Here is a 14,480-nt window from a genome sequence, read left to right on the forward strand (position 1 = left end):
CTGCTCTCCCCACCTCCCTTATTTGGTTCCATGGTCCACCTTCCTCTCCCATCAGATTCCACCATCGGCAGCCCCTTTGTTGCCTCCACCTGTCACCTCCCGGCCTCTGTCACTAGTTCCACTCTTCCCTCCTCCATCTGCCTATCACCCCTCCTCAATAGATCCACTGATCACTTCACCTCACCTCTTTAATACTGGCCATCTCCCCTCTATCTTTCAGTCCAGATGAAGGGTCTCGACCTGAAATGCTGACTGCCCATTTCTGTCCACAGATGCTGCCCGACCCGCTGAGTTCCTCCAGCATCTCATGGGTTGCTCCAGGTTCCAGCATCTGCAGACTCTTGTGTCTACTGAGGTTCTTTTGATTCTGCATCTATTAGGGTTGGTGGTTCGTATTCAAAATTGACAAAGCTCATGTGGGAAGCTTTCGGAGTTTGGAGAGCAACTTGCTTTATTTTGGGAAGCAGCCCTCCAAAGCAAGTCAGGCAAATGTACAAGGTGCTTTGGCTTATGCTAATGAAAATTCCAGGATCAGTTACCAATTTTTTCCTGGGATTAACATTTTCATATTTTGACCAATTATCCAACTAGACTATCAACTCTGAGTGTGGTGATAGTGAGTGATGAAGAAACTGCAGGGTAGCAGGAAATCTTGATGTTATAGGGAAAGCTGAAAAGTCTTCAACACTGAACCCATGGGATGCCTTGTTCAACAGAGACGGTGAAAGAAAATAAGTATTGGAAGCATTATTTAGCCAACAAGCAGAATGTAACACCTCGTGTCAAAAAAAAATCTCTTTGGACAAAGCAAAAAAGCTTTGAGCATTTGTTGTGGCTCAGACCATAAATTCCCAGCTTCAAGTTAGAGATTGTTGATTGAAATCCTATTTGAGACCTGAGGGCAAAAGGATAGGCTGACATTACAGTCAAGGATTGAGAAAGCGTGGCACGGTAGGCAAACATTATAGCAGGGCTCTAGACACCATCTCAGCTGGACAAATAAAGATTCAAAGGCATTATTTTGAACAAGAACAGGGAAGCTCTTTCTGGTGTCCTGACAAATAATTATCCCATGAAGAACATCACAAAAACAGATAATCTGACCGTCATCACAACGTATTTGTAGGGCTTTGCTATGTACAAATTGTCACAGTTGTAATGCAGACAATGATTCAAAATTATTTCATTGACTGAAGTGTTTCAGGTCACCCCTGGGGTCAGGAACGGCACTATAAATGTAAATCTATCTTTAGGATTGATTGCCTGTCAGTGTTCCCAATTTGGATGTCTCTTTCTGTCCTTCATTACTTGTGAACAAATAATGTTAGCAAGCAACAGCTCTGGTTTGTACTTTCAAATTCCACAAGGCCCAGTCAATCAAGACAGTCTATATACTATCCGACTATAATTTGGATAACTGCTGGCCTCAGACCTCCAAGTGTCTGCAAAGGTAGCTTAGATAATGGTATGGTTTCTAATATCTGGTAGCAACATTCATTTAGAAGAATATTGTGAAAGATTGGCACAGTAAGAATCCCAGCAGACTTAAATGTACCCATCTCCAAATGAAAGGATTGAAGTGTTCTTTTATTATCTCAATACATTTAAAATTTAGTATCACCACTCAGGTTTGCACCAAACTAAATTTAATTATTCAGAATTTAGAAACAAAATCCAAGAATAAGGACTAAGCACACAAATTGCTTAAAGATATTCAAAATTTCTTATTCACTAATCAGCTTAAACTAATACACCAGTCTGAAAGTTTAAAGAAGAGAACATAGCAGCAGATGGCTGATGAAATACATTAGATATGATGGTTTAATAAAGACTGTTCATCAGAGGCTGGGGTTAAAATATAATGTGATCGCACACAGAATTTGCAAGCTAAGTGAAACAATCTGGGTACAAATCAGCATACCTTTATATATCAAAAAAAACACAGAGCATCTGAAATAACAGGAGAAGGCCATCTGGCCCCTCGAACCATTCAGTAAAATCGTGGCTGATCCTGCATCTCAAATGCATTTTCCCGCCTGATCTCCATATCCTTGATTGGCTTAGTGTCCAAGAAACAGTCTCAGCTGGAGCAGTCACTGCCCTCTGAGTGAGAGAATTACAATAATTCATAACCCTCTGCATAAAGGAATTTCTTCTCATCTCAGCCCTAAGTATCCAACCACTTGTCCTGAGACAATGCCCTTGTGATTTTGGACTTTTCAAACAAGAAAGTGCAAACAATATCTCCACTGCAAATCCCGAGACCATCCTCCCAGAACTGCTTGGAATTTATATTTTTAAAACAATGGAAAACACTTGGTAATGCATCTTTTTGCAATTGTGAATTCATGCCTGTTTGAATGATATTTTCTTGAAAAATAGATCTGGCTTTATTTTTAATAGAGTCAGAGTCGAGTTTGTCATATGTACTAGTACATGTAAGCACTGGTGCAATGAAAAACTTATTTGCAGCAGCATCACAGGCACGTAGCATTAGAGACACAACATCACAAGAGAAACATAAATTAGACAAGAAAGAGCACAATTCGAACCAAAACAAAACAAAGTCCATTGAAGTGCAACATGGTCATAGTGTTGCTATACTGAGGTAGTGATTAGGGTTGTGCAGGTTGGTTCAAGAGCTGAATGGTGAAGGAAAGTAACTGTTCTTGAACCTGGTGATGTGGGACTTCAGGGTTGTGATTTGGGACAGTTTTTTTTTGTCAAAATCTCTACTTAAGAGTTGTGAACAAAAAAAAACAAGCTGGACTTTTTCTTTCATTTTTCAGGTTTTGGGCACTGTCCATTCCCATTTGTCCTTTTAGAAGTTGATGGGGAGCTGCCTTCTTGAACTGCTGCAGTCTTTCTGGTTAAGATACTCCCACATTGCTGCTGCGGAGGATGTTCCAGGATTAGGGCTCAGCGACAATCAAGGACTGACAATATATTTCCAAGTCAGGATAGTGGGTGGCTTAGAGGGGAACCTGTAGGTGGTGATGTTCTCATGTGTCCACTCTCCATGTCCTTCTTGGAGGTAGAATTCAGGGGTTTGGGAGGTGCTGTCCAAGTAGCTTAGCAGAGTAACTGCACTGCATTTTGTAAACAGCACACACTGCAGCCAAGATGCACCATTGGTACCAATCAAATAGGCTGCTTTGTCCCGAGTGCTGTTAAAGCTCAGTAAGTGTCATTGAAGCTGCATTCGTTAAGGCAAGTTGAAAGCATTCTACATGCTCCTGACTTGTGTCTTATGGATGGAGAAAGACTTAAGTGTCAGGAGTTGAGTCATTTTTTCGCAGGATACCCAGCCTCTGACCTGCTCTTGCAGCCCTAGTATTTATGTGGCTGGTCCACGTGAGTTTTTGCTCAGAGGTGTTGATGATAAGGGTTTGGTGAACGTCAAGGAGATAACCAGGTTCTCCCTTTGTTAGTACAATTGACTGAACAGCTTAGATTGACATTACAACTTTGAGAAACTGAGTGGGTTTCAATGAATGCAATCATTGATTTTGACATCTTCCATACGTGGTACTTTTTGCTTTGTATTATCAAACCCAGATAATTGCAACAAAAGCTCCAGCAAGTTGTACCGCTACAAAATGCACAATCTGCCTGAACCACTTGATGTGAGGGAGAAAGGCTTCACAATTTCCTTAATTCCACCTACCAAAGACTGACAATGTGTTGTGAATAGCTTATATTTATAGTGCTTTCTGCCGGGAAACAGAGGTTTATTTGAGAGCTCCTAATGTTCGTGAACATCTTTTCAATTTCAATGACTAACAAAAACACAGACAAATGCTGATAAAATGGACAAGGGAATGCTTCCAAACATCCGGGCCTTCAGCTGCGGTAAAATCTTCTCCACTCTCCCCATTTCTCAGTATTGAGTGGTGCGGGGAATGAAATAAATGGAGAAGACAAGGAGATTCCCTCGAGACAGAAAGAGTCAAGGTTTATTATCCTCACAAACTATGACAATCTTATTGGGATGAGTTGACAATCTCCACACATATCCCAGTTTAAAATACAGTGGATTTTAATCAGGATTAAGTTAGCATCAACAGATTAAGGCTTGGTCTTCGTTAATCGCTGGGCCTCATTTACATCATGTAAGTCACATGTCCAATCGGAGCAAGAGGAAGGAGCCAAATCAGTCAAATCAGTTGTCCCAACGTTCAACCTGTTAGTTTGGAAAACTTCTCCAAATTAGTTTCCCCTCGTGTCTGAAAATACAGCACCCTTGTCTCCTGAATGTCAGGGATTCAGTCAATAGATGTGAGCAAACCATCAGCACAGGAGAAGGTACAAGACAGCTCAAACTATCAGTACCAGTGGAGAACGAGTCCACTGTGTGGGCTCCATACGGTTTTCTTCCCCCAAAAAAATAAAATTGGAGCAAAACAGGGAATGCTTCAAAATAGGTGGCAAAAATGTGACTGAACTGTATTCATAGCTATTACTTCAGTTACTATCAAACTGGGAATATTGGCCAGTTGAAGAATAGACATACATATTGTCAATTTCCAAAGGCAACATACAAAAATTGGTCATTGCCACTCAGAATATGGGGAGCAAGAACGTCCCAAATTTAATTTTTAAAATCTAATAACCTGAAATGGAAATGGAACATTCTTCCATCATCTCAGTGTGCAGGTGAATGGGAAAATATCAGTAACAGTTGGGCACGTAAGTGAAGAGAGCTGTCTTGAAACATTCTGTATGGGCATAATTCACCAGAATTAACAGAAGGAAAGTGACACAGTGGCATAACTGGTAGAGCTGCTGCCTCACAGCCCCAGCAACATGGGTTCAATCCTGACCACCAGTGTCATCCATGTGCTGTTTACATGTTCGCCCTGCGACAATGTGGGTTTCATCAGGTGTTTCGGTTTCCTCCCACAGCTCAAAGATGTGCTGGTTGGTAGAATAATTGGCCTCTGTAAATTGTCTCGGGTATAGGTGAGGGGTAAAATCTAGGGAGAGTTGACAAGAAGGTATATTAAAAAAAGGGATTAACGTAGAATTAGTGCAAAAGGGTGGTTGATGGTGCAGTGCAGACTCATGGACCAAAAGGACCTGCTTCTGTGCTGCTTCTCTATCCCAAAGATGCTCAGATTCTTAGGTTAAGTGGTAAATGTAAGTTGCTCTAGTGTGTGGGGGTATAGTTGAATCTGTGAGGGACTGATGGGAATATGGCAAGGATAAAATTGGATTAGGGTAGGATTTGTGTAAATGGGTATTTGATGGTCGGCACAAACTCAGTGGGCTGGAGAACCCGTTTCCACACTGTGTGACTCTGTGACTTTAAAAGGTTAAAGTTGGCCTCAAGGTGTCACTCTCCTGTCTAACCCTAACTCTGTCTGAAGCATGTTTTAGATAGGGAACTGGCAAACCAGGCCCAAATAACCACATTTTGTGCTTTACTGTAGAGAGTATTTTCATTGAAATCTTTTTGTCTTACAAATTACAATTATTGGAGAATGAAAGGCATTTACAAAAAATATTCGCTTATAGATTGCAATCACTGTTGATCTTTTTAAGTCTAGGAGGTGGTTACAATAGTAATTTAAACTCTAAAAGAACACTTGTTCAGAACTTAACTGATTCACCCAGCACAGCTGAAAGCTAACATAGAACTTGCAGAAAGACAACAGACGGCAATAATGAGTTTCAACAAATGCTCAACTCAAGCTGGTATTTATTTCAACATCTGTATTTTTGGGGCATAGAATGGCAAGGATCATTTATGGTATATATGTGGAGACAGATTTCATAATCCAATGATTCCCTTTAAGTAGAGGATTTTGAAACCGAGAGGTTCCGATCAAGTTGCTCAAAGGATTTTCAGTCCCAGTATTGTACTGGTTGAAGGACACAACAAATTATATGCAGTTCTGAATACAGCTGGCACCAAGTGTTTGAATAACTCAATTAGTCAAAAATAGCAGAAGAAAGTGAACTAAAGTCTCCCCATCCATTCTGCGGGCACGTGCTTTTCTACCTTATATAAATGGAGTAAGTAACCTTATAAAGGCACAGACTTGTGCATTACAAGTGACAGGCTAACAACCTGCTTTGTAGTGTAGGACAAAGAGGCAGGTTTACCAACAGGTTAACCAGGACAGATCTTTACAAGTTTCAGAGCATCACATCTACTTCTCCACTTCATTGATTGGTGAAAAAGTCAATTACTCAGAGCCCAGAAGAAACTGAAAAAAACAACTTGATGGCATTACTGTGACAACTCTATTTGAAAGAGCAATAGTTCTGAAATACATTGTGATGTAATACGAGTTTACAAAACATGGGTTTTGCTTTGCCTGTAATTAGTAAATGTTGGAGCAAATTGGTTGGGAACACTTCAGTGGACACACTGGAACAATGTCTGATGGGTCAAACAGTGATGCTGAACTCCAAAATACTAATACACAACTTTCTGGCTTTATCAGATGACCTCCAAGTCATTGGTATGGCCACTAAAGGTTACATTGTGAGATTTTCTACTCATTGCACTCAACAAACTGTCATGAATTGAGTCAAGTTTTCTATATAGTTCAAAGATCCAAAAGCAAATTTAAAGGGTATCAGTGTGCCTTTGGCCACCTGAGGCAAAGGAAGCTCAAAGAGCTGGTAAACCTGGTGAAAGACTCATGGTCTAACAGGCAGTGGAGACCTCTGCCTTCCTATATGCTTCTGGACTACCTACAGCAGGCATGTCAAGGCATTGGAAAGAGACTACCAACACTGTCTCCACAAAATCCTCCAAATCCACTGGAAGGAAAAGGAACCAATGTCCAGTGTCCACCGTCAGACCAACATCTCTAGTGTTGATGCCTTGAAAGCACTCAGTCAGCTCTGTTGGGCAGGGAATGCTGCTTACACATCCAATATTAGACTCACAAAACAGACACTATTCGGCTCTGTTATGGGAAGAGATTACAAGGTGGACAGAGGATAAGATTCAAGGATATTCTAAAAAACACTTTGAGAAAGCTGCAACATTCCCAGTGATTCCTGGGAATCCCTGGTCCATGACTGCTCAAAGTGCAGAAGGTGCATGGAGGATGGCACTGAGAACTTTGGGTCCATGCATCAGAAGTGCAAAAGAACTCAGGGTAAATGGTGGATGGAGTGCACTGCCTCACAAACTACCCACCTACCCTGTCAGCACATGTACTTTTTTAGGCATCGAAGAAGGTTCGGATTGTCCACAAGGATTCTCTCGAACTTCTACAGATGCACTATAGAAAGTAGCATCTCAGCCTGATATGGCTCTGCTCTGGACCACTGGAATCTGCAGAGAGCGGTAAACACTGCCCAGTCCATCACAGGCTCATCACATTCTTCCATCCAGTCCATCTTCACGGTGCATTGTATCAAATACTGCTAACAGTATCGTCAAAGTTGCCTGCCACCCTGGCCATTCCCTTTTCTTTCTTCTACCTTCTAGGAGAAGATACAGGAGCTTGAAAGCCCAGACGACCAGACTCAAGAGCAGCTTCTTCCCCACTGCTGTCAGACTTCTGAACCAATCACCTCTTTCACATCCCCTTCCTGGCGGTGCTACCTCGAAACCTTTTTCTACCTCTTCTATTATTGTCGTTTTAGCATTTCTTTTCACACTACCTCAGTTTGCACTACTATACTTTGCACCATTCCATTGTTTCTGTGCTTGTTGCTGTATTTATTATTACTGTGTATACTGTTTACTCTGTGAGCAAGGAATTTCATTACCTCCTGGTGTATATGACAATAAGCTAACCTGAATCTGAATCAACAGCATCCTTCCTCTGTGGAAGCATCTATGATTCCAAAATTGGCCTCGTCAGTCACCTTAGAATCCACAGAACTGGAATGGAAGTAATTCATCCTAAGGGAATGCCTAAGGAGTGATCAATCTCCAGTGAACCAATGGGAAAACTGAATGGTGTATGGAGATTCAGAACATTCAGCTCCCCATGGGAGCTCTCACAGTACTGTTTAGAATTAACAATTAAATATTAGGCATGAGCCATGGAAGAGCAGTAGCATTCTTTCTGGAGACAGTAGATCATGGGTACAATTCCTGGTACACAGCTGAGGTGGAACTCCAGGCCGATAGTTCACTACTGTGCAGAAACTGCACTGTATGAGGAACCATCTTCTTAATGATGCATGAAAGTGAGGTCCTGTCTCCATTCACAGGAGGATGCAAAAGATCCTGTCACTCTATATCTAAGGCCAGGAAAGTTCTGCCCAGTGTCGTGTTCAATATTTATCCATTGGCCAAAGCCAAAAAGAGGTGATCTTTAATTTATTTTGTTGCATCCTGCATTACAGTGACTACACTTCAAAGCTATGTAGTTGACCTTAAAGCACTGAGACAGCTAAGACTGTAACAGACACAGTATAAGTCCTAGTTTGTTCTTTCTTCTCTACAGTTACAATATTCTGGCCTGGAAGCACAAGGCTTACCATACAAAAGGTAATGCATGTTTCCAAAAATTCACACAAGAGGGAGAGCATGCATCCTGCATAGCCAGAAATAGCTTCAAAATAGAAATAGAGCAAAATGACATTCAATTCATTAAGGGTTAAAAATCACAGTGTATGCAAATTTATACATTCCCATGAGCAGAAAATTGTAGACTAGGAGTTTGGAATTTCAACTTGCATTCCTTGAATTCACCAGGATCAGGCACAGTAGGATTTTTAACCACAGAGTGTCTGTGACCTTGAGAAGTGTACAGTCAGAGCTCGACCCACTGAGTATCAATCCCAATCTACAGCATTCTTCTGTCCCAAAGATTGTGCAAACCAGATGGGCTACTATGGCTGTAAAGAAGTGGGGTGCCAGTTAAATAAAATAGTGAATTCTCACTGACATTCATTTATAAAACTTGCACCATGTGGTGCCCTATCACAGACTTAGAATATCCCAAGCTCCTCACTTTTAAATTAGAGAAGGAAACAGAGTTGCTGAGGTAAACCTGCCCAGAGCAAATTGGATGAATGTCTTGCTTATCTGGGTTTGGTGTGAGAAAAGAATGCTACCTAGAAACACCCAGAAAACCACCTACTCTTGTTCCAATACGGTATGGTGTCTATGAATGAACACATATAAAGAAATATGGCTTGGAACACGAGAACAAAGCTGCTGAGAACAAGGTCCAATCCATTCTCTATACATCCATCACATCTTCAAAGAACAAGTGATGATTTCAATGATAATGACAACCAAACTAGACTGCAGTGCATTAATCTGATGAACTTCTTGGTGTTTATTCCACTAGTCCTGGCCAGTGCTGCTTTTACTCACTTTGTTCAAAATTTTTGCCAGCAAAGAACTTCTTTGAATAATAGAGTCAGAGGATCATACAACCTGGAAGCAGGTCCTTTTGTCCAACTCATCCAGGCTGACCAAGGTACCTTCCTGAGCTAGTTCTACTTGCCTGATTTGGCCCATATCCCTCTGAAACTTTTCTATTCATGTACCTGTCCAAGTATCTACCACTATATCTGGCAGCTCATTCCATTTACCCACCATCCTCTGGGAGAAAAACAGGCCTCTCAGGTCCCCTTTAAATCTTTCCCCCCTCACCTTAAATCTATGCCTTCTAGATTTAGACTCCCCTACACTGGGAAAAAGACTGACCATCTACATTATCTATGCCCCTCATAATTTTCTATAAGATCACCCCATCAGCCTCCTTTGCTCCATGGAAAAAGTCCCAGCCTATCCTGTCTCTCCTTATAAATTGCTAAATAAGATGTCGGAAGAGACTCCTGTCCAATATTTTCCACTCAACTAATATCAAAACGGGTTACCTGCTCCTTCATTTAGCTGCTTTTTTTGGGAATATTATTGTGTGTATATCGGTTCCCAGATGTACATGGTGAATAATGAATACATGATTGTACATTCCCATAGACACAATAGGTTGGGAATGCAGAATATCACAGTTTGTATTCCTTGATTTCACCTGGAAGCACTTTGGGGCAATGAAAGAAAAGGAAAAAAAAAAGGAGCCAAATAAATATAATGCCTTTTTCTCTCTCCAGTGTGTCACTGATGGTGAAGTTGGGACAGTTTGGCTGTAGCCTCTCTTTTGCAATATGCTACTTGCTGCCAGAGGAGCAGACAAAGCAGAATCTATCACCTATTATCTAAACACAGAGAAAGTGGGGAGGTGTAATGGTACCTCACACGGGAGGAAAAAAAACCTCAATTGCTAACTTAGTGTTTATACATTAGTGAGATGTCTCACCCATTGCCCAATCCTTGAGCAAATAACAGCAGGGAGTATGTTCAGGGAACAGTATTCTGATGAAGGGTCCAGAACTAGTATGTTAACTGTTTCTCTTTCCATAGATGCTTTCTGAACAGCTGTATGTTTACAGCATTTTCTGTTTTTGTCTCAGATTTCCAGCACTTGTGGGTTTTTTTGATGTTCTTTTCTGGGAGAACACAGAAACTAACCTCACTGAGTAGCTACCAGCCTGCAAGATACTACACCTTAACAGGTCTGCAGAGACCCACAAAGCCTGAATAATGACATGCATAGGAGAGAATCCAGTCCTCCGCATCCACAAAACTATCAATATGAAAAACATGATGATGCTGGAGGAACTCAGCAGACCGGGCAGCATCTGTGAAGAAAAGCAGCCAGTCAACGGTTCGGGTCAGGACCCTTCTTCAAGACTGAAGATAGGAAAAGAGGAAGCCCAACATATAAGAGAGAAAAACAGAGCAGTGATAGGTGGACAAAAGAGGGGAGGCCGGGTGTACACAAGGTGATGATAGGTAGATGCAGGCAAGAGATAACGATAGGCAGGTGCGGGGGAGGAGGGGTGAGCAGATCCACCGGGGGATGGGTCAAAGGTAAGGAGAGAAAGGGAAAAAAAAGTTGGAAAAAAAAGAGATAGCTAGGAAAGGGAAGAAGAGAAGAAACATGGTGGGGGGGTAGGGATTACCTAAAGTGGGAGAATTCAATGTTCATGCCGTTAGGCTGCAAGGTTCCAAGATAGAAAATGAGGTGCTGTTCCTCCAGTTTGCGCTTGGAATTCTCCTGGCAGTGGAGGAGGCTGAGGACTGACATATCAGTGATAGTGTGGGAGGGGGTGTTGAAGTGACTGGCAATGGGGAGATGCAGGTCGCGGTTATGGACAGAGCACAGGTGTTCTGCAAAACGGTCACCTGGTCTGCTCGGTGCCCACCTGCTCAACCAGAGGAAACAAACTTTCTCTTGCATATCTTATGATAACAAATGAGGCCATGCCAGCTAATGGCAGATCCTGAATGTCAGTAGGACAGGCTGGCATTTGACTTTCATGCCCAAATACCAGATAATGAAGTCAGAGCTGACTTTCACCACTGACCGGACGCTGAAATTATTTCAACAATATAGTGAAAAGAGTAGGGCAGTGGCTGCATATCCATTCTGAGCAGCCCACCTCAAAACCTCTCCAACATCACCAGGTCGTAAGGAGTGTTGTGCTTTGCAACACGCCACTCACCTGGACTATTCCAGCCATGAACAACAAGGCAGTCTTCTTCTGAGACAAAGGGCAGCACAGTGGCACAGCCAGTAGAGCTGCTGCCTCACGGCGTGAGAGACTGGATTCAATCCAGATCTCCGTACTGTCTGTGTGGATCTTGCACGTTCTCCCTGAGACTGTGTGGGTTTTCCCCAGGTGTTCCAATTTCCTCCCACGTCCCAAAGGCATGCGAGCTAATAGGTTAATTGGCCATAATAAATTGCCTCGGGTTTGTTGGTGAGCAGTAGAATCTGAGGGAAGTTGATGGCAATGCTGGGAGAGTTTAAAAAATGGGATTGGTATAAATGGGTGCTTGACAAGGACTTGGTGGGCCAAAGGGCTCGTTTCTGTCTTGTATCCCTCTGTGACACTATGAGAGACTCAATGTACATCACCCACTCTAGCTGTGGTACAAATTATCCACAAGGTGAGCGCCAGCAGTTCATTTACACTTCCACTATCGAGGATGACAAAAGTAGCATTGCCACGTAAACACCTCCCCACCCTAACAGGATCATGTGTTCAACATTCCAAGAACTGCAGTACCTCAAGACAACGTCCCACAAGAGCACACGTAGGCAGCTGCAGGTGTGCAACAAACACAGCTTTATCTGTCTTTATCACAGCCTAGCATTAAAGAAGATCTAGTAACTTTACCACAAATCCAGTAACTTTACCACAAATCCAGTTTGGACAGGTTTAATTGCTGTGATTCTACTTTATTAATTCAAAGCTGGCATGCTCTGAGATGTTCGCCGTAACGTACTCCAACCGAGCTTACCTTCACACCTGCCAGCTTTCTCCTGATACCCAGCACTGCAAGTACATTTCCCAATCGGTACCAGCCAGTCACCTTCTGCACTGCAGTGCATCCTTGGAGGGTTATCCATTTCTGCTTCAGAGTCATTGATACATGATCCCCGCACTTCAACCAGGGTCGAAAAGGCAGCTTCTGCCACAGTGTCTGGAAAGACTGCCAAACTTTGCACTGTGGAAAGACAAGTTTTGTAATAAACTCTCACTGAAACAAGAGCCACACAAGCTCCTACGTCCTGGAACCCGAGATGAAATCCTTTCCTGACAAGGTGCTCAATCTCGCGAACTTCGGTGTTAAGTTTCATTTTGCGCTCACCAAGGTCTCCTTGTGTGAAGCTCTCATCCGCTGCTATGGTGTCAATTTTCACGTACTTGCTCTCCATAATGTTTCTGCCAATGTCATTGTCTGACTCAATATAGTATAGATTGAATGTCTCTTTGCATGTCCCAACCACGCCTGGGATGCTGTTGCAGTCTCTCAAAGTGAACTTCAATTCAATGAAGATTCTCTGTCCATTCCGTCGAGTAATCCATCCCGTCTGCAGCCAATTGTTTTGATTGGAAGACATGACATTACAGACTTGATAAGTGCGAATTGGTTTATAGTTTTCATCCACCCCGCTGATCTCTTCCCACTGAGGAGAGAAGACAAAACAAAACTTAAAATTCCCAAAAACAAAACCATCAGTAGTTTGCAGACACAAGAGGCTACAGATGCCAGAATGTGGAACAGAAAATGAGTTGGTGAATAAGCTCAGCAGGTCAGGCAGCATCTGTGGAGGGGAATGGACAGTCAACATTTCACGTCAAGACCTTTCATCTGGACTGAAAGATACAGGGGAGATATCCAGTATAAAGAGGTGATGGGGAGGGGTGGGGCAGGAACTGGTAAACGATAGGTGGATCCAGGTGAGGAGGGGTGATTAGCAGATGGAGTCAGGTGGAGGGAGGGAAGGGTGGAGATGGTGACAGAGGCTGGGAGGTGACAGGTGGAGGCAACAACGGGCTGCAGATGATGGAATCTGACGAGAAAGGAAGGTGAAAAGTGGAGCCAAATAAGGGAACTGGAGCGGGTAGATGGGACCAAGTGGGAGGAGTGAGAGGGTGATGGGCGGATGGAGTAGTTGAGGGAGGGGAAAGAAACTAGGAGATAACAGGCTCGGGGGACGGAGTTGGAAAGAAGGGTGTGGGTGAGAGGGCCTGGGTAGATCAGAAAGAGAGAGAAAAGGGACAGAGGGGGAGCAGGTTAACTGAAACTGGAGAATTCAATATTAATGCCATCAGATTGTAGACTACCTAGGCACTATATGAGGTGCTGTTCTTTTAGTTTGCATTTGGCCTCACCCTGGCAATGGAGGAGACCAAGGACAGACAGGTCAGTGTGGGAATGGGAAGAGGAATTCAAATGGCTCGCAACCTGGAGTTCCAGATGATCATTGTGGACAGAGTGCAGGTGCTCAGCAAGTGACGTCAATCTCCCTGCCTCTTTTGTCACATTTAAAGATTTTAATAGAGCATCATAGTCAAATATTTAAGTTTTAACTAACAAAAACTCAAAAGGAAATGCCTTCCTCCCCCACTGTACCTGTAAAGTCATCCTTTTCGGTGATAAAGCTGTGCTGAACTTTGAATAGAAGCAGAAAACACCTGAAAAACATAGCACATCAGGCAGCATCTGCAGGAAGAGAGTTAACTTTTCAGGTCAAAGACCTGAAAAAGGGTCTTTAACCTGAAATAGTAACTGTTTCTCTCTCCACAGACACTGCCTGACTTGCTGAGGGCTTCCAGCAATTTCTGTTTATATTTCAGATTTCTAGCTTCTGCAGTTTTGTTTTATTTTAATTTCCTCTGCTGAGCCAAACAGTTTCATTGATTTCCACTTGATAATGCAGCATGTGGCTTGCAAAGGCTTTTCAGACTCATGACCAATCTCACTGGTTTGTGGCATGAGCTGGTCTGTGGCATGTGGGTGGTAAAATTAAATGGGGGGCACGCGCAGTGGAGGGAAGGTGTGGGTGGAATAAGGGCACAGGGCAAAAAGTTCTTGATCATACGGCCAAACCTGAAGGTTTTGTCGAAATAATGATAAATATAAAACCAGAGCTCATCTTAAGTTGTTTTATTATGGATTTCAACTTAATCGT

At 42.7% G+C, this 14,480-nt stretch overlaps 1 protein-coding gene across 1 annotated transcript in view; it reads right to left on the reverse strand.

Annotated features, from left to right (window-relative positions):
* Positions 1 to 12,920, reverse strand: part of LOC127581569 (ephrin type-A receptor 7) — a 382,237-nt gene extending 369,317 nt beyond the window's left edge. Inside the window, 1 exon segment of the mRNA XM_052036035.1 lies at positions 12,302 to 12,920. Coding sequence (XP_051891995.1) covers positions 12,302 to 12,905 — 604 coding nt within the window. The 5' untranslated portion in view covers positions 12,906 to 12,920.
* Between the last annotated feature and the right edge of the window lie 1,560 nt (positions 12,921 to 14,480).

This window comes from Pristis pectinata, chromosome 22, assembly GCF_009764475.1.
Source record: "Pristis pectinata isolate sPriPec2 chromosome 22, sPriPec2.1.pri, whole genome shotgun sequence".
Taxonomy (NCBI): domain Eukaryota; kingdom Metazoa; phylum Chordata; class Chondrichthyes; order Rhinopristiformes; family Pristidae; genus Pristis; species Pristis pectinata.